Here is a 21,509-nt window from a genome sequence, read left to right as displayed (position 1 = left end):
AGCGCCCGCCCGCGCCTCGCGCCGGCCGTTCCCGCCCGAACCTTGCCGAAGCCGCGCGCGCGCCCAGCTTCTCCCCAAGCTCCACACTGAAGGCGAGGAGGAATGGGCTTGCAATGGAGCAAAGGAAACGCAGCTGAGGTGCTGTGGGAAGGGAATTCAGAGGCAGTTTGAAAGAAATTAATGGTATCACTAGTTAAAAGGAGAAAACTAGTTAAAAGGAGAAATTATGGTTTGTGCCTCATAATGTAAGGAACAGAGAGCTTACACATCCTATGAAAATAGCTGGGTACCCTCCGGGGTGATAGCTGAAGAAAAGCGCTTCTTTTTCACTTCATTTAAAGTACAACATTTCTTTTTTATTATTATTTTTTTTTTTCCCAGGGGGTATATAAAAATTTCACCAGTCTATTTTTTCAGAGCTAATAAGCATATATTGCAGGGTACTTTGATGCAGATACTATACAGTGAAATATTACACACTGCCTTTTGGAGGCAACTGGCATTGATGGTCAGAATGTGCCTTTTGTTATTTCACTAATAATACTTACAGAATAAACTATAACCAGACTGAGTCTAATCACAGGACTATCTCTAGACTCAGCCCACAAAGTTGTGCTGCATTCCTGGCTCACTGAAAAAATACTGGGTGACGTGACATTTGAGGGTCTGCTGGGCTTCTGAGTAGTCTCATCTGTACCTCAGAGTAGTTTCGAGCAATATTCCAATATCCTGGACTTGCAAGTTCATCCCTCCAGAAGAATAAAAATACATCTTGTTGTTAATGAAGAATGCAAGTAGAGGAAAATACACTTCAACAGAGAGAATTTCCATCTGCTAGTACAGAGCAGCTTGATTACAGCTTTTTTTCCCAATGTGCTGCTTTGGTCATGCATTATTTTTTCAGTCCTGATGTTTCAGTAATAAAACTTCATCTATCATGCAAAACCAAGAATCACTTCCAAATCTGCTTTTGTGGTTATGTATCTGACTGGGAGCCTCCAGTGACAAAAACCTGTTTCTACTTTCAAAGTAAAGGCTGGTAGCTCCCGAGAGCAGCTTAAAGAGCCATTCACAAGATAATGCCACGATACAGAATGCTTTAGCTTGAGGAAGGTTACAGTCACAGAAATCATCAGGCACTAAAAAGCAGCAACTAAATTCTTTCTGTGTGAAATAGTGTTAGCAAACAGTAAGTCACTGGCCAACAGGAGCTGATGTTTGCAAATTCAGAACAGCTGCCCATGGTGCTTGTTTATATTTTTGATAGCTACAATTTTTGAGAAGTTTTTGACACACAACTGGGAAAAAGATGATCCTGCATCCAAAAGCAGTTTGCAGCAATGGCCATTTTATTTTAAGCAGACAACATTTTGCCACCCAACCGAGAAGCCTGAGTGTATCTGGATGTCTTTTTCAACTACGATTGGGCAGACGTTCACAGGGGAGGCAGAGCCACACGAGAATGCTTCCCCCTGTTGAATTTCAGGACTGCATCCAAAAAAGTGCCAAATTCACATGGCTCCAGTCATCTGTCCTGAAACATACCAAAACTTTTTAACTTTCTTTCTTGAAAGCTCAGGGAAGTTGTGAACACTCTGAACACAAGATCTTCCAACAAAGTCTTCAGAAATCAGAGAGACAATTACACCTTTTTTTCCCCACAGTATATTACAAGTTTAATTGTGCAAAAATACAGTCATCAAGACTTGAGCTTTGTTGTGAACTGAACACAACTCCTGTGATGTACAGGCATGGAAAGAGGTACTACTGCAGTTAGAACAAGTATACCGTACTTGTTGTTGAGACAACCAAGTGGTTCAATACACTGAGATACTGTTCTCAAGTGATTTAGACAACCTGTATTTACTGTACATCAAGAGAATCAAAGGAATGATACCTAAAAGGAAAGACAGTAGCAGACTAATGAAGTCTAAGACTGCATTAACTCAAAAGAACATCAAAAAATGGTCTAGACAGATTCCGCAGTGATGGCCAAGAATTAGCCTGCAATACAACAGCGGTGAAGCGTAACTCCTCTTCAACACAGTGTATATATAAAAAAGGTATTCCTATGCCAGTATTTCTTTCAAACACAGGAAGATGAAGCATTAACAACCTTTAAAATTGTATTGCAAACCATGAGACACCAATGGCATGGCAAAAGAAATAGGTGAGGGGAAAAACCAACAAAACAACCACTTTCAGAGCTCAGCCCTCTAGCTCCACCACTTCATAAAACAAAAAAAAAACCCCACCAAAACAATATATATGAAAAAGAAAGATATTGCTGAATCCCCTCGTCCCCATTAAAATCTTCCTGTAGTGCCTGCATCACTGAGGAAAAGCAATTCCTCTTCATGTTTTAACACAACCAGATTGAACACGTGTCATGTTACATGCAGCTACTTTTTGGTTTTAACAAATCTACGTGCTTCTTTTAAAAGTGTTTCAGCATCTTCGTTATCCTTGTCTTCTGAACTTGGTTCCCAGTCAGAGTCTTCATCAGTAGGATCGCATTCCTCTTCCTCATCATCTATAAAGCTGTCATTAAGGTCATATTCATTTGGTTCATCATCCTTGGCACTGTCTTTCTCCACAGCCCTTTTTCCTGTAGGGACACAAATATCATATATTCATGAATCATAAATACAGAACGAAGGAGAGCTTCCAGAGGCCATCTAGTTAGTTTCTCTCCTCAAGAGGAGAGAGAATCTACTAAAGCACTCTATCCAATGCGGACTATTTTGGCTCCTGACTATTTTCAGGACTTTCATGAAAAGCTGTACCATCTCTCTCTCTTGACATCTACTGCAGCACTTACCAGTCTGATCACTTCCAAAGTTTTCCTTACTGGCTTTTCTTGCAGCACCTGGAAAACAGTATCAGGTCTCATCTGGTAATGTCTTCCAATATCAGAAGATGACAATATCAGATAATGTCTTCTGATAACCCTCCTTTCCTGTGGCACACACAATTTTCCTAGTGGTCTTCCTGCTACTTTTGTACCTAAAAAAATACATCTATCTGGCCTTTTAGCCTCTAGGCGGCTATTCTGACCCTAGATTTTCTGCCTTTATCCATCCATACTTACTCAGGGCCATTTTATACTCACACCCTTTGGAATCTGACATGGCTTTTAATTTCCATTTGCTTCTTTCCTGAGCTTCAGGTGAGAGAAGGGTATCTGCTAGATCACTCACCTCCTACGTGGGGTCCACACTGGATAGATAGTCTGTGCTTCCTTTCTGAACAAGGGTTAAGGAAACGACAAACGCAGAACAACCACTCCTGCCTGATTCCCAGTTCAGCCTGTTCTATCACACTGCTCTCTAATCTGCTGTCCATCCACCTTCTTCACAACTTACATTTTGTGATCAAATTGCCTTCTGCTTTCATAGTCTTTCACAATGCTCTGTATTGGCAGGAATCAAAGACTTTGAAACCTCTATTTACAGAAACTGATGTTGTTCACAGCATGTACCTAAACTTTTTTAGACAGCTTGTCTTGCAGTATTCTTTTAATTGCTCACATATGTTGTTACATTTAAACTGATTCCCAAAGGCAGGATAATTCTGCTGCTTGAAGAAGTCTTATCTATCTGACTTGGTAGTGTCCATAGAAAGCTGCTGCCACGGCAGCATTGCCTTCTCCTTTTATTTATCAGTAAACCTTCAACAAGTTTATTTCCACTGCTTCCTGATTTTGGCAGATGTGTGTAACCCTTGCTTTACAAGCCTAAGTTATCACCCCTTTTCTTACACGTCCACAATTCCTAACTAGCCACACTCTGTTAATATTCCAGTCGTGTGATTCTGCCCTTAAGTCCTAGCTCTGAGCAAAGCCATGTTCTTTCCTCTTCTTCCCAGCCTCCAATCTCTGCATTCTTCTCTCATCTAGAGGTAACCTGTCAATGTACAGATAATTTATCTGTTGAGCAGTTCTTACCATCTTTCATATGAAGCTCTAAACTATTTTTTTCCCTCAGCTACGGACCACAGTCCAAATCATTAACATTTATATTAACCACAAGCATTTCTTACGAACTTCTTGCAACCTCAGGTCAGAGCCCCAGGCACGCAAGTTATGCATGTGGTGAACAAATGAGAACACCAGTACCTGATGGCATCAGACCACATCCTCTACCAGTTACATGTTTCTACTAGTGGGAACATTACTATTCCAGAATTATCTTATGGCTTGATTAACATTTTATACTCTATAGCAACTCTCACCCAAGGTTTTCAAAAGCACTCACAGTATTAGTCAAGTTTCTCAAAGATACAGAATTTATGGGTGAATTGAGACAGAGCTACTGTAGGAATTCTGGCAAAATACTGATTACTTCTGTATTTTTCCTACAAATGTATGAGGAGCATACTATGTTTTTCCCTCCCTGCACATGAATGCTTTTAGATTTCAGTAGTGAATGATGCACTTCCTTCCACGTCTTCCCACTCCACCTCTTTCCGCTATAGTTTAACCCAACTCCACAGCCCCTAAAGCTGCTCGTTAAGCACAATTCTGCCTCTTCCCTAGTACTATATTTAAAAAGATGACCTTGAAACTTTCTCTGAAAGCATCTGCTCCGTGTGGGGAGAAAAAGCTTGCTCACCACCCCTTTCCGAGGTGGTTTTTTCTCACTTCCACTTGAGATGTAGCAGTTTCACATCCTCCTGCCTTGTTCAGGCCAGAGAAAGTGAAGATGGCATATCGTCAGACTTTCAGACTGCTCTTTAAAGCTCACTTTTAAATTATTTTAGAAAGAATAGGAAGCTTCACATTTGGAAGCTGAGGCACAAAAAAAGACTGGAAACAGACCTAAAGGGTATTTAAAACTGGAGTCTTTGCACCCACAACATATAAGTTAACACTGTTGACGGCGGCACAGCAAGCTATGTGCACCACTGGTAAATGGAGCAGGTATTTGTACACAGTATTATAATTCACATTTTCAAGAGAGACTACAGCTTGCCTTTGCTACTACATAATCCTCACTGATGACTAGAAACTAAAATAAGAAGGATACATACATAATTGACAGTGACAGCTGCCCCCAACTCAAAGGCATTAACCTTCTATACTTGAGTCCTAACAAGCCAGGATCTTACTTGAAACATCAATACCTCACAGTAAGTATAAGAAAAGCTCATCAGCACACTTCAAAGTGACTTAAAGGTCAGTGGAATGCATCTCAATGTTTCAAGAGCAATCAATCTTTATGGAGCAACCTGAACTAGTTGTGGATGAAATACTGGCGTCCTTTCACCCTATTATGACCCCTGTGCAAGGAAGGAAGAAGCTATTTAGCCACATGTGTGTCTCCTTAAAACATTTGTTTGTTTTCTTGTCTGCTTCCAGGGAAGTACAGGTATACTCAGCCAGGAAGCCAGGCACAAATTCAATTTCAGCACTATTACTTGTAAAAAAGCAAGCAGGGTTTTACTAAAATAATGACTCCTTTCTCCTCAGGTAGGTATTGTCATCTCCAGCACTATCAAATGCCCAAAAAACAAAGCAGATTATTTGTGTCCCATGCTGATGTGCCCATTCATGACATCAGAACATACTCACCATTCCTTGAAGTTCGTTGTCGGGTTTTTTTTTCAGTTACTAAAAAAAGGAAAGTTATTAGTCAGGACAGAGTAACACATAGCATAAGGGTTATTCACAGATGTTGCTACTGTAAAAGACTGACCTATTAAAATAAATGCTGCAGTGACTGTATTTACAAGCATAATAACTCGTCTCAAAAACCCCCAAAACCCCTTTTTTTCTATTTAGTAATTCCCAAGATTAACCAGACGAACAGTTCTTACAATTACGGACCATTCCATCTGTAGACAAATGTCATCAATACTGTTTGCTGATTTTTTTAGCAAGGAATTAGAATATTTCAAAGTGTTTAAGTATTTTACATTGTTTCCATAAATGTAATTTCTCCTTGATAATGTCATAATCCTGATTCTTCAAAGTAAAAATGCATTATCATTACATTTCCACAACTGTTCTGCTCTGAAGTATTGTTTATTGCATTGGGATTTCAAGTGGAGAACATCTTCAAGTCCAATAATAAAGAAAAAACACAAAAAAATGCAAAGTATCTCTTTGAATTCTTTAAGAACAGAAAAAACGTAAACAGTACACCCTCTGTGTTTTTCAACAAGTCTAGTTACTGGAACACAAAAGACTAGAAAATTTTAGAATAGAAACTCAGATTCAGTTTTAATTATATTCCCTCCAAGCCTCAAAAGAATGTACATGCAAACATTTGTTCTCTCAGTGCGAAAATCACTGGTCCAGAAAAAAAATAAAAATTTACATCACAAGAATTTAAAGTTGTATGTTAACTGAGTATTTCCTATCAAAGAAAAAAAGAATAAATAGTAAGTAGGAAATCTTAAGATACAAATCTACACAGTTGAAATGTCACACTAAAAACAAAACAAAGCAAAACAAGGGGAAATGGGTTTAAGCTGAAAGAGGGGAGGTTTAGAATAGATATTAGGAAGAAGTTCTTCACTGTGAGGGTGGTCAGACACTGGAACAGGTTGCCCAGAGAAGCTGTGGCTGCTCCTCCCTGGAAGTGTTGAAGGCCAGGCTGGATGAGGCTTTGAGCAACCTGGTCTAGTGGAAGGTGTCCCTGCTGATGGCAGGGGGGTTGGAACTGGATGAGCTTTAAGGTCCCTTCCAACCCAAACCAGTCTGGGATTCTATGATTCTATGAAACCATGTTTAATTTTCAATAAAACCTCTTGAGCTCATGAAAATGTCCACTTGCCACACAGCATTTTTGTCAATATGTAAGATACAAAACATACAACCTACATCAACTGTGTCTGACTCAGCTCATCTCACTTCAGTTGCAAAACATTTGAAAAAGCGAGTGCACATTTGCGGTGGCCAAGCAACTTTCCTCATCACAGAGGAGGGCAAGACCTCAGGCTTCAGGAGAGCAGGGGCGCGGGGCAATGCCAGGTAAGCTGTGAATGCAGCGTTATTCACTCGGAGCAGCTGAAAGCATTTTAGTCCAAACTCTCAGTATCCATCACTGGGGTCTGGGGGTTTTCCCCACACACACACTCTGAGCTATAACTGAACTTCTTGTCTTACCTGGAGGCGCGCTGTGCTTGTATTCTAGCTTGTGCTGTGGATTCTTCCTGCAAAGAAGAAAACAGTAAAAGCTTGATTCGCCACCTACTTCCACACTTAACAAGCTCAGAGCTCCTTGGTATTTTATGGATAATTTTAATTTCTTTTTAAAATAAAATTCTGTGACCAGTACCTTACTGCAATGACTCAGCTTGTAGAATGGAGGGTGGAAAAAAAATCAGGTTAAATAAGAATTCCTCCTGTTTCAGCATTAAAAAAATGGTTGACTGATCAAAACCAAGAGATGAGAGTGTTTCCAAAGTTGTAAGATGAGATTCATTTGTTCAGCGGAGTAAAAATTGATCCAATTATTTACTCTTAGGAAAAATGAGACCAGAACATAACTTCTGGTGCATTAAGTACAACGCACGCACAGTGCGTCACAGGTCTGACACATCCAGGCATAGCTTCCATATTCTGCAACACAAGGCTACAAATTAAATAGTTTGGAAAAATGAAAGAATTTGGGAAGAACTGCTTGTCTGGAAGGAGCACAGGGAGCGGCCGCAGAAGGATTCTGCAGAGAGACTATTTATGTCTGCAGTTTGCTGCTGCAGTCCAGCAAGCTCAATTTACAAGTGTGTAGGTCTTTGTATTAAAAAACAGCATCACAGCAATGAAAGAAAAATGTAAAAGTCAACTTACTCTTGGATCTGCAATACACGTTCCCTTTACTCAGGCTGTGATCCAGTTCATTAACACCCTGATTTATCCCCCCTCCAGTTATCCAGTGATGTTCTAATGCTTTAACTTGGTCCAACTTACACTGTGCTAACCTGTCCTGTTGGCGTATCGTAGGCTTTTCTCGGGGCTGCACGTTAAAATAGTTTCAACCCAATTTATTTTTGTGCAGAAAATTTCAAAAATTTCTAACTTTGGAAATAAAACAGTTCAGTTTGTCCTCATTTTTGCTTCTGAAAATAAGCAACAATTAAAGCCCAATATTTAAGAACGACATATCATGCAACATTGCTTGAAACTGGAGATTCGTATCTGCAACTACAGAAGTTTTTGTATATTTCACAAAACACCCTGGCTGTGAAGACTGCCTTGTAAAACTACTTGCTTGTTTGTTTTCTTATTCTTCAGAAACAGAATATAGTTACTCTTCCATAGGAAAAAAAAATTTTTATGTCAAATAACTTGTGAAAAAATCAGACACTTCAAGTTGATTGACAATTCTATAGCTGCTGCTACCCCAAAGGACATTATGTGTGCATTAGAAGCGATAGTTAGCTGAATTAAAAAAAATATATCAAAGTACAGCTTCCTATTAAATACACTGTACTGAAATAAAAAGAATTGCCTATTTCCATTTTTTACTATCATCAGACCATTTTATCCTAACTCAAGGCACAGCATTTAGATCATTCAATTATGCTCCCTTCAAGTATCAGCCAGCATATAAAGACAACAAATAAAAGTGTAAAACCTGGGCCTCAAGAAACAAATGGAATAAAACAATCTTTTGAAGAAAATCAACAGTGCTTAAAAGAAACTGCAGTCAGCCATAAAGTGGATTTTATTGCCGTTACCTAAATTATGCTTTGTTAGAATACTGATTAAAACAGAGTTTTTGTATAAAATCTCAACAAATTCTTTATCAAAATTTAAAATAAGTTATGTATCAAGAACAACATGCAATAAATTATTGTTTATATTTAAAAAGAACAGTTTGCTGCATCTTGACAAGTGAAAAAGTGTTGACTGCTAGGTCATGAATAGGTTCCATAAGTAAAGATTTCATGTTCAGCACCTGAAATCACTAACAAATATTTGGCACAGACTCTGGCACTTTGAAGGTAGCAGGCTGTCCACAGCCAATGTCTGAAGGCAGCGAGGCTTTGGAAAGAGCCATAACAACATGCTGCATTCAAGACTTAACTCATTATTCTGTTGTCATTTTGTAACAGCTGAGAGAACAGCAATCACCTGTAAAACAAGAAAAGCCATTTTGTACAGTGCTCCTTACCTGTAACAAGCGGTTCCATACGGGCATTCCGGCCGGTTATCATTGCTACCTGGAGTTCCGATCTCTGCTTCATGGTAGTCATCATCATTAGGGTGACTGAACTGCTGAAAGTGAACAGGATTCTTCCTGCAAAAGACAAAATATATATTGAGAAGTGATTGTTCCATTTGAACATGACAAGTGGAGCTAAGAAAGACGTTACTAAATCAGTGACGACTCATTTTTCTGTGGTTGCATAAAGAGGAGCTTTGAATGTTTGACTCTCTGCAGAACGTAACACCTCCTTTCAGGATAACAGAAGAAAAGCTTTTTCCCTGCACACCCTGCAGAAGAGGTTAAACCAGGAATTCTCCTATTTGCCATCAGCTTTAAGTTTCAGACCTCCAATACATACACAACCTACTGATTTAGTCATATAGCAAGAATCTTACTGAGTGGATGACTTTCTCAGTTACAACTCCCTCTGGAGCCACCCAAGTGCTGCAGAAACTCATACTTGAAGCCTTAGCTCAAGCTGGAAGGGCCAATGTACAGCAGCTGAACAACTGCGGTAGGAAAGACCCCCCACACCCTCGGGTAATTGCATATTAGCTTCAGCTGATCTGTCTCAACTATTATTTCTGTTCTGTATCCAAGTTACTACTCACTCGAATCCTTCAACTGCCAGCGTGTTATTCCAGACAGAGCAGTCTTCTGGACATGACCCTCATCATGCTGTCAAGTTGGGTTGGCTACCATGACATTTTATTTGACATATCAAATCACAATGATGACACAAAGTTGTACCATAAGACATAACAGCTCTGCATGTAGTTCAGTCACACTAGTGTTTGTGATGAGAGCACATTACCACCATCCATGACTTATTGCTCTACAACACTTACGCAGCTGAACCCAAGGTGAGCAAGGAGTGAACACAAATATATGTACGCATCACTGAAAGAACATTCCTACTGCTTCTAGGTTTGCATACACACCATGCAACACATGGCAGCTATAAACACCACCACGAAGAGAAGAGTTTGCGTTACAGAACTTCTGTAAGTGATGTTAAAAAGAACTCAGAAAAACAGGTCACGACTTCAGGAGGAATTTATGTGACAGACCAAAACATACTACAAAAGTTACGTCAAAGCAAACATACTGGTACCGAAAGCAAATCTACTTTTTCCTTATGACTTCTCTTAGACACACTTTTTTGCAAGCATAACATTTAAAAGTATGGAATGTGAGATATTTTAATAAATTATTTTCCAAAAGACATCCACAAAATACTTCATTGATTTACCACACTAATTCCCAAAGTACATAATCTTCAATGCATTTGTGCAAACTATAAAAGTGAACTGCTTGTGTCGGACAAGAGGAATGACAGCGTTTAACTACAGTGTAATTACTGCTTTAATTTACGCTTCAGAAACAAAAAGCCAGAAACATGTACATAGCTAGCTACATACAGCACAGCTTCCTCACTGATCACAGGCATTCCCTCCTTTAAATTCACAGCCAGCTCTATGAACTTTACAGGGAACAGTCAATACTAATGTCAGCATTTCAACTACCACCATAAGAAAAAAGGCTTTTGTTACAGCTTTTGCAGAACAATTGCTTAAGCACCGTGAGCTCTACCAGCCATTCAAGCCTCCTTTTAGACACTTCAGAAAGATATTTAGTATTATTATTTTAAAACTCCATTTGCCTGGTATCTTTACTCAGGAAACTCAACAAGCAAGCTATGGATAAACTCTTCAATGAGCTACTTATCAAAGATCCAGTGTCCCTTGGATCTGTTTACAGAGGTGACAGACTTCTTGTCCTGGTCTGTTCCGGTAATTGCTGCAAACTGTAAGGTAAGTAAATACTGTTTCACTAGAAGTCACTGCATTTACCAGTCATTTACTCTCAGGAAATACCACTTACACCAAATTCAGGCTGGCTGCCTATTTTTCCTATTTAAAAATAAATGGGACAAAACCAAGTCATTTTAGAGGCTACTTCCTTTGTTTTCTGAAGGCACAGAGCTAACTTATTAGCAATAATAGAAAGAGTCACTTGAGACACAATTCATCTTCTCTAAGGGACACAGAAGCAACTCATGTTCTGTGAAGGCATTTTTATATTTATTCTTACAATAAGATACATGTAGCATCATAGTCACCAAGGAAAGAAGGTCTAACAGCTGTTATTTAACCATTCTATTGTATTTTAGGAGATATCCATTTCCTCTCAACGACTTACTTTGAAACCTACTTGGACAACACCAAAAAGTCCTTATTGGGGGGGCAGAGGAAGAAAGAAAATAGAAGAAAAAAGTAGTATGGGAAGAAGAAGAAAGAGAAACAAAAGGATTTTGATGTACAGTCCCTGTTACAAGATTCTTTGGGATAGTGGATGATGCTCCTCAAACTATGCATTATCTGTGAAGCATCTTAAACACGTCCTGCTTCAGTTGCTCAGGACTAGTAGAAACATCACATTTTGTCTTACCTTTACCTGGATAATTTGTACTTATTCACTTCTATGTGTTGTGCAACAATATCCACCTAAATAAACAGAAGCAGATAGGTGCATAGCTTGTATTAAGCAAACATTTTCCCTTCTTTTAAAAATCTAAAGCTTCTTCCTTTTATTAAGGGTTTGGTTTGTGAGGTTTTTTCATTTTTTTTAGACACAAGGGATTTGAGTTGTAAGAGCACAGCATCTATCATGCCATGAGCTGCACTTCAGAGTTAAGCAGTTTCAGAAAAAAAACCCTCACTCCACAGGAATATGTTATTCATGTGATCAAAACAAAATTGTTAAGCTTTAACCACACAAAAATTAACCAATTAAAAACCTATTTTAAAAATAAATTTTTACAGGAGACTTGCCTTCTCATAAACATACACAGTTACTGCAACTTTGTTTCACAGAAGCTCTGAATTTGTGTACTCACACTTCATGATGCAGAAAATCATACAAATAAAAACTGTGCTAATAAAACTGGTAAAGTTCTTCAGAATCAATGCAGTCATCTCAAGCAGAAGTTGGGTATTGCTCAGTCAAATATATAAGACAGTTTTTTGTCTGTGCAGCTACCACAAACAACTTAAAAGCTTTTTCTAAAGTAAGTTGAACTGATTAGGTGAGAATCCCTGGCTCTTCACAATCGCACGCAGAAGACCCTGCCATCTCATGGGCTTATCTTCTCAGCTGCTAAAGAAACTGGCAGTGAGATGTAATGAATTACCAGCACTAGTTATAAAGCCACAGAATTCAAGCCTGAAGTTATGCCACAACTACAGGCAAGATGTTTTAAAGTTCTAAATTTTAAGTCTTATTAGAAGACAGAACTCAAAAATAAGACAGATGCAGGTCTTCAGCTGCCAGATTTACAAGCTCGAGGTGAAAGGAAGAATACTCACTTCCATACACAAAGGGCAGCATGTTTAGAAGAATGCACGTACAAATCCAAAGGCTGGTTGAGCGTGCCCTGCTCTGACAGCCATGGGAAAGATCTGCACACACCCAGTCAGCAGAGCACTGGATCACAGGCTAGCAAAAGGATAAACTGTGAGCAAAACCTGGATAAACTGTGAGCAAAACCTGGATAAACTGTGAGCAAAACCCGGATAAATGACATTTTATGAATAAGAAACATCACAGGAAAACTCAATACGCTGTCAGTGCGTTCCTTCAGAGCACCCATTCACGTCACACTTGTGTCCATGGTCTGTTAGAAGGCTGGGGAAATGGAAGGACTTGCTTTACTCTGTCCCATTGCTATCCCATCAATGCAGAGAGACTGCTTGGGGCTCTTGCATTAAAAGCAAATACTAAGACATATGACAAAGCACATTTCCTTTGCTGCAAACAAGAAGGTTTAATCTCACGGCATTTCCTGAAGATCAAAGCTGACGTTTTTGATACGTCACCTTTACAAATTTCTCTGACACAGATTTGGTTATGTGTTATTTCAGAGCGTTCTTTTTTCTTATATATAAAGCAGTACCTCCCAAGAGCATTGCCGCCAAATGTTTGTGAATAAAGACTCCAGAAGAAACGTGCACATGCAGACTCCTATTCCATAGTATCTGTAACTAAAATTTGTCTTCCTAAACATTAAGAATCCTTCAGCATATCAGAGCATTAACTCAGCTTAACCCCCATGCAGGGGAAAACATATCTGAGCAAAATTAAAAGGAGCTGGAGCAAACTAGAGGTTGCAGCTGTACTACAGATCAGTTTAACTGCCTAATAAAACATGTTTTCATCATATTCATTAAGGGCAAAAATTGAGATATGTGAAAGGAAGCTACATGAAAACTGGAAGTGTGATGTGTTCATAAACACAACAGCTTTATGCTTTTGATTTATAGTTATCTGCAGCATTAGGCACACCAAACATATGCAAGAACCCATTTACTTGTGCTTGCTTGTTTTCTAAACTACCTTGCTGGTTTTGCTATTGCTCAAGGCCCCTGGGGGAAGAAGAAAAAAAAATTAAAATAATAATAATTTTTAAAAAAAACAAATCACAGGACCCCATTTCCTGGATTAGCCATACCTTTTGTGTTTACAATGTACATGGAATTATCTAGAGCTCAGAACCTTCTCCTAAATGCAGCTCTCGGGTCACCAGTCACTTGCTAGCCTCAAGCACACCTCTGGATTTGTATCTTCCCTTCAGCATATCAACACAGGGCACTCCAGACCTTTTCTGAGCAGAAAGAACTAGCAGGAGGTCAGGCACTCAGCACTGGTGCTTTGGAACTTCACTGGAACGTCTGTATCGCACAAAACATTGGTATGACAAACCTTTCACTATGAAATGAAAGGATACAGGTAGGAGAAAAAAGCTTGTTCTTCACTTTGAGGTATTACTAAGACACTGACCAGATAAGGGTTAACATGGAGTTTATAAGCATGCCTTGTTCTGGTTTTAGGGGAGGGCTGAAAGCTTTAAAAAAAAACAAACCCAAAAAACTAAAAAAAAACCCCCACAAACCAGTCAAGTTATAATAAAACTAATTCTTGATTATTTAGGGATGACAAATAATAACTATTTTAAATATGCACATCACAAAGCATGTAGTAACTTCAATAAATACAATCATCATTCATAACAGTTTCATCAGCTAATAAAATAAGCCTGCAGGGTCTATGTTGGGCATCTCAACCATTTACATCTCTTCTCTCTGCTGGTACCTGTACTGTACACACCAATTTTTTATTTTTTTATTTTTGAAATGGACCTTTGTTTCTTATTTCCTGCAACACTTCACTGTTTAATTGGCCGAAGTACTTCACCCTTGTTTGGGTTATAAACAGTTACCAGAACATCCTGACTCTTCCTTTTGCACTTTAAAAATTCTCGTTACGCCATTTGTTTCTCATCAGTCCTCTGTTTATCAAAAGTTTTCTTTCAAATCAAAGCCTGTAATGACTTTACTGTTTTCTCTTCCATAGCTAACACATCAGTTTTTAATAAGAAGCTATCTTAAGCTAGTTTTAATTTTGGTTTACCTGTAACAGCCTGTTCCATACATGCAAGGTGTCCTCTTACGCTTGATCTGTCTGGAGCTTTCTGAAGTATCTGCACTTCTGGTTGAATCAGAAATCTCAGTCTTGGAATCCAGATTTGCATCAGGCTCAAGAATCCCTTCCTGGGCACCCAAATATTGGGAAGTCCTGCCCCAGTGAGCTTGTTGGCTTGTAGAACCAGTAATCTGCTCTTTGTTTTCTGTTTCCTCATTTATATTTGTTTTACTGGAGATCTGACCTATTCTTTTAGACCATTTACTATGCAGCTGCCTATCATTTTTTTCCAGAGAACTTCCAGGGTTTTTTGTTCCAGTCTTGTCATTTCCTTCCATGTTTCCCATGGTACTCTCAAGAGGAAATCCAGATGTATTCTGTGGAACAAGGTTACATTTTGAAGGACCTGAAAATTTACACTCTTCAGAATTAAAAGCTTTAAGGTCAGACGCTGCCTCATTTCATCATTGTGGTTTTCAAAATCAGAGAATCACAGAACAGCCCAGGTTGGAGGGGACCTCAGAAGATCATCTGGTTGAGCCTTTAAAATCTTCTACTCCACTTTCCAAACTCAAGTTAGCTGCTAAATACAGCTGCTGAATGAAAGGCTCAAGTTGAGCACACACACACACACAATTTTAAAAAAACTTATCTCAGAGCTCCTGTCCTCAACCTCAGCCCCCTCACAACACAGTCAGGCTCCTCTCTCAACACCACACTTTGTGACTAGTCCGAGGACATTAGCTTAAATTAACTTTCAATTAAAAGAACTGCTCCTGAAAAATGAGTGGGAGTTATACACATGGAGATACAGTAGATTCCAGAAAAATGTACATTCCTAAACAAGAATCAATTTTAATCCCTTAAGTACCAAGGTATCCGGGTTATATATATAGTTATCAACATATATGAATCCATGACACACACCCTGAGCTTCATCTCACCCCAATACATCTTAAATGCTTCAGCTCATGACTCTACATCATAAAAGAGTTTGTCAGTAGACACCATCCAGCAATAATTTCACCTTTGACAAATACTGCATTTTAAGTTTTGGATCATTTGTACACTTTAAAATATAGATGTGTGCTTTAGAAAAAGAATATGAGATACATAACCAAGAGAGGAACATCGTCCCGACAAATGAGACGTTACCTGGAAGCACAGCTTTACTGAAGGCTGAACTGCTTGGATACACTACAGAACTATCCAAAGGCCCCTGCTCTCTACAGTTTATTATCTAGGTTCCCCCTCCAGTAGATTTATACTTAGTTTACACGGATGTGTTAATCAGCTGGTGGTTTCCTATGTGAATGTTGTTCTTTTCAGTGCAAGTTTCACCAAACATTAACCAAAACCAGAAACAATTACCCTTGAGTAGCAAAGTGATTAAGAAAGGGCAAAGTTAGCATTAATATCAAATGATCCTGACAGCAGCATGTTTAGTAAGTCAACCTGGAGACAAAGAGGGCTCTTTTAATTGAAACTCCCAAAATAAGGCTCAGCAAGCAAGTGCAGCTTAGGAAATAAACCTTCACTTGGAAAAGGAGGACTAAGTTATTCTAATTTGCCACTCTCACTTATGACTTCTCTACTACACACCTGAACCCACTGCCTACACTGTATATAATTAAACACTTCCGCATTTATGATGATGACTAGTTAAAAACCAGGTGGCAATCAAGGAAACCGGCAACAACAGCACTATTGCACTGGCTGTCACACGTGTATGACCTCACTGCCACCTGGTGGCTGCTGGCCCTCAGAAGAATTAAGATTCTTTTTTACTTCCTACCCTACAGCAGATTTTCCTCAATCACCTTAAATATGACAGCAGGAGAGTAATCTTAGATTTGGTATCAAGATTCCAATATTTTAGAGCTCTCCAATTATTCCTTTTGCTTGCACTAACCCATTATTTTTTTCTGCAAGGTTCTCAAGGCAATTTCTCACACTCTGCTTGAGATAAAAATGATTTATTATTAAATTATTAGGAGCAAATAAGTAAGGCTTCATACTTAAAAATTGCAAAATTAAATAGTTCATTATGTAGTCACTCATAATTTGACAAAGAGAAAATAGCACTGCAGCAGGTATTAACGTACCTAGCCACCAGCTGAGCTCACCACTCACAACACTTTCAGAGTAAAAGATACCATGTTAGATCAAACCTACCCTGCAGGGTGTGCTCTCCGTGAATAGATCATCTCAATTAACCTTAATATTTAACTAAAAACCAAAACCAGCCCCAGCTGTTTTCAGTGTCAAAACCAGTGAAGCACACCAAATAACAGTGTTGTAGGTATTTTATATTGTAAGTATTTTATCAGCTCCTAGAACAGATCCAGGCAGTTCTAATGCCAGAGAGCAGAAACACTTCCCCAGGTTGTTCACTTAAAGGAAAAGCCAGTGAAAGCCTCATTTTGCTCCCACCAGAATGTTTTGTTTGTCTTTGCTAAGGATGCTTCTCTTTCCATTACTAGCAGGGTGCTATCAGTAGGTATTTCACTGACTATAATGCAGCTCTACTTTCCAGACACACTGAGCAGCTGGGCTGAAGTGTGTGTTCACTCATTGCCACAGACAGGTTTGGATTTCAAACTACTTTTTTTTTCCTTTCATTTTTTTGGACTCGTATTTTGAGACAGTAGCATAAGCACACTCCCTGGTATCTTTCTTCAAAACACAGAAGTTGCTAAACCATGCACCATAATTTTCTGACCATAAAACTTCACCAACTAGAATGGCCCTAGTTTAGGCAAAGTCCAGTGTCACATTCATACCATCACCTGTCCCTAAAGGGTTCTCAGAAAAAGAAACCACACACCAAGCCACTCCTAGGCCCAGCACTTCGGCCCATGTCTTCCAGCCTCTTGCTGTAAAGCTGGCAGTCTGGTATTTCTGGGGAACAATCGAGGCCCAGGTCCCAGATCCCAAGAAGGAAGTGCAAGAAAACCAAGTCTCTGAAGTCTCCCAGGATCCTTGCTACAGAGCTGCCCAATGGACTGGCACTTCAAAACAACAGTTGAACAACAAATCACAAGCTGAACACATGGTTATGCTGTAGAGCCAATCTTCAACATGACATTGCCAACTACATTCTCTTTTTTTTTAAATACCATGGTTCTGCCCTGAGCCAAAAAATTACCTGAGATGAAGGGACAGGGATAGAAAGACAGCTTCTTTTCCCTTGATCTTGCTCTTCACCTTCAAAATCCTCTATAGTTTCTTCAGAAGCTAATCTTTTTTTCTGCTGCACACTTACTTCCGATTTTAATGACTCCATGTTAGTTTCTCCCCTTTCTTGGCCTTTTTTCGTTCTACTACCTTAAAAGAAAAACAAAAGTGTACTTTTGGAATGCAACTTTTACAATGAAATCCTGACCTCATCAGAAATCTAAAGCTAAATCAAAGCAGAACACTGGGCAAAAAGCATGAGAAATAGCAGCAGTTGTACACATGCTGTTTCAACACCTTTTTCACCTCCCACCTACAGGAATAACAAGTATGTATGTTTTAGAACGAAGCAGAAGTTTGAGTGGGAAATTTGTAGGAGAACAATAAATACGTGGCAAAGGGCGTTCTGGACATGCACACACCAGCCACAGTTCATACACCTGGACCAACTAACAAAGTAAACTCAGCAGTTGGCACCTAAACCCCATCACACCCCACCACAGAGCAGCAAGCAGGGTGGGGCGTGCTGGCTTCAGCAGAGAGAAAGACAGAAACGCTGTTGTAAATGTATGTTAATGTTAACTTTCCCTCTCTCATTTCTTTAGTCCTCCAGTTCCATCGATAGAATCCACTGGAGCAATAAATGCCTTGCGATAAGTTTGTTGGAGAACGTCTCGTGGCAGCTTTGTAACTTTTTACAAGCTCCCAAAGCCAAACAGGCTAGAAAGTTTTCTGGGGATTGTGCCAAGGCAGCACCCTTGTGTGTCCCACTGATAGCGACTAAACACGGTGTTCTGCTGCTGCTACCGCTCATGCGCCGGAACAGTCTGTCAGCAATTCTCTTTTGTGGGAAGGACGAGAGGAAATGCAATACTATTTTAGCCTCATACTGGTAAGAAACTACCATACTGTGAGCAACTGCTCCTCCTAGGAAGAAACTTTGGACTAGTGATCAAGTTTGATTCAGTCACAGCTAAAAAACGTAACACACGCCACCACCAAAACCCCAACTTTATTAGAAGAATCTGCATTGGGAAGGGCAGTACGTCAGTGACTTAAATGTGGAGAAGGCTTGAAATCAAAGGTACAGAAACTATCTATAATTTACACACTAAACAAAACAGACGAGTTTATAGGAAAGGGCTCCAGAACATCAGATTTTCAGCTGTCCAAAGAGAGTATATTACCTGGCATTAAATAAAAAAAAAAAAAGGAAGGAAAGAAAGAACAGAAAGAACATCAGAAAAAGCACCCACAGGACTGATGGCAAAGGAGACAACAGAAGTCAGTCTCTGTCAGCTGCCAGGCATAGAATATGTAAAGAGAAGTAACAAATTAATACTTTCTACCATCACAATTTAAGGAAATGATAATAATAAATAAATGTCTATTGGTATGCAAATGTACTACACTGCAAACCTACCTCCTTTCATTACAGGCTCAGAAATCCTCTGAACCAGGAGATCTCTTTCCAGCATCCAAGATGGAAGCACTCTCTTTCTTTGAATAGATCTTGACTGTTCGCTTTCATTATCATCAGAAAGAGGCACCTGAAACAATACTTACTGTTTAGTACATTTCTCCAGTTACAAAAGAGGTGGAAAACCTAGAACATGAGTTTGTACACAGTCATGTCCTTCAAATGCACCTTCAGATTACCAGCCACCTTCTGGATGGTGCCCATTGCCTGAAATTTTTTTTATAGTTCCTACTCACTCAGAAAAACAACCTCTATAGGAAAAAAAAAAAATTTAAAATAAAAACCAACCACACCTCCCTAGACCCTTGGAATAAATATCTGAAGTCTACACAGACTGAAAGTTTCATAGAAGAGCTTTACCAGCATCTTGCTATAGAGATTCCACACACAGAAATAAGAGAAAAGGAAGGTTTAACAAACAAATGCCTTTTGTCAAAAAAACCCAGAAAAGTCTTGCTAGCATTCTTCCAAGGCCTCTCTCCAGAAAGGAACCACAACTTTAACCAATTAAATACGCCAAAGTCACATTCAGTACATATTTATGCACTGGAAGTAATAATACCAGTTTGAATGTCTGCTTACTAAAAGGTAAGTATCCCTCCCAGGAAGCTCAGCTAGAGCAAAGGCTGACGTTCCATTTGCTGTAGGTAGTTATTACCAACCACACAAAGATGTTGTTGACCAGTGTCTCCCTTTAAGCACTATCTTGCTGGACACGCTACAGAAGGCCTAAGGAAAATCCCACTGGCTCTATATACTATTTATCAGACTGTCTGAGAGCCATTTTACTCAGCAACATTTTAAAAAAGCAAAAGATTCTTGCTTTGAAAACCCTGCTTTGCTGGATAGGATGCTGGCTGTCAAGGGAAAACTGGAGGGTTATTTATCTGTGTGCTCATCTGGATCTTAACAATACCACTCCAACACCATTCAAATGAAATCAGCTGCTAGTACCTAGAAACAGATATTCTAGGCAGCTCCGGGCATCTGCAGTTCAACTACAGGCTCTCCAGATAGAAATTTCAGAGGCTTTTAGGTTGGCTGGAGAATTGTCATTGCTTCTTCTTGGCCTTCAGAGGTACTTACAGCACAGTTACTGACACAGAGCAGAGACCAGAACTGCACTTTGTTCTGTAGGACCAAACTCAGCTACAACGCTGTTAGTTCAAAACATTCCTCAAGCAATAGCAATTTTTGTACTTTCAAGAGAACAAATTACCACAGCATAATTAGCATAAACATACAACAGAAATACATTTATATACTTGTACAGTCTATAATCTATCAGTAAAACAACATATTTTGAGTACACAACTCTGATTGTCTTAATTTACTTCTCTGGGGGAAAAAAAAAGTTTAGAGAACACAACACTTTTAATTTTCAACACATGCTCACAAATACGAAATTTAATTTTTAAATTAAGCACTCACCAAATGTCTGGAAGTAGCATCATCTCTTCTCATCTTTGCGGCTCCCTGTATCTCAGAGTTGGAACACGCTGGTTCTATTAGCACTGGACCACAAGACAACTCAACAGGACGAACAGTCGGTGCTTCTTCTGCATCAGCCTCCTGATTTTTTCTGAGAAAACAAATTAATTTTTAGCTAGTCAAACTAATCATGAATACACACACGTAATTTTCATTTAAACACAGAAGTTGGTCTGAACATTTGCCATGAATACACTTCTAAACTGAAGGTAATATACTTACATCAACTTACAGAGGAAACAAACGTGCCTTCCTTTCTACCTTCCTCTGAAAGTATTTTGAATGAAAGATTTTCTGACCACTGCTGCAGCGTTTTTAAGTACATCACTTACACTACTGACTGCCACAGCAAAACTCTGAGAAAGCTGAAATTAGAGCTTAGAATTTGCTTTACTGTAAATCAGTGTAACTTCCCAAAATTTCACTCTACACTAACAGTTAGGTAAGAAAGTTGAGATACAGTTTTCAGGACCTGATGGCCCATCAATCCAGCACTTCTCGGCAAGTTGTCACCAAAGGCTACGAGTCTGCAGCTCTGAGGTGACACCACCTAACTCAGGTGCTTGAAGGTGATTTTCAAAGCCTCATCTCAGAGGCACCACACCTGCAGTGCTTTCCAGCTGTGAAAGCCCACCAAAACTCCAACTGGTTTTCCTTGAATGCTTTGCCCTTCCACTAAACTGGCCACAAAACTGGAGAAGGTTTTAGAGGGGAAGGGTATG

The 21,509-nt window shown here is 39.3% G+C and overlaps 1 protein-coding gene across 1 annotated transcript; it reads right to left on the bottom strand.

Moving 5' to 3' along the window:
• Positions 1–2,402: 2,402 nt before the first annotated feature.
• Positions 2,403–20,878, bottom strand: APLF (aprataxin and PNKP like factor; the record flags this gene model as incomplete). Its single annotated transcript, XM_010171782.1, has 8 exons — positions 2,403–2,608; positions 5,573–5,611; positions 7,112–7,158; positions 9,123–9,248; positions 14,628–15,016; positions 17,788–17,966; positions 19,240–19,366; positions 20,728–20,878. Coding segments are annotated over 8 exons (1,264 nt in total), but the record flags the coding sequence as incomplete, so codon positions are not given.
• Positions 20,879–21,509: the final 631 nt, after the last annotated feature.

The sequence above is a fragment of the Antrostomus carolinensis genome, unplaced genomic scaffold, assembly GCF_000700745.2.
Source record: "Antrostomus carolinensis isolate BGI_N321 unplaced genomic scaffold, ASM70074v2 scaffold25587, whole genome shotgun sequence".
Lineage (NCBI taxonomy): Eukaryota > Metazoa > Chordata > Aves > Caprimulgiformes > Caprimulgidae > Antrostomus > Antrostomus carolinensis.
This window is presented reverse-complemented; position numbering and strand designations above follow the sequence as displayed.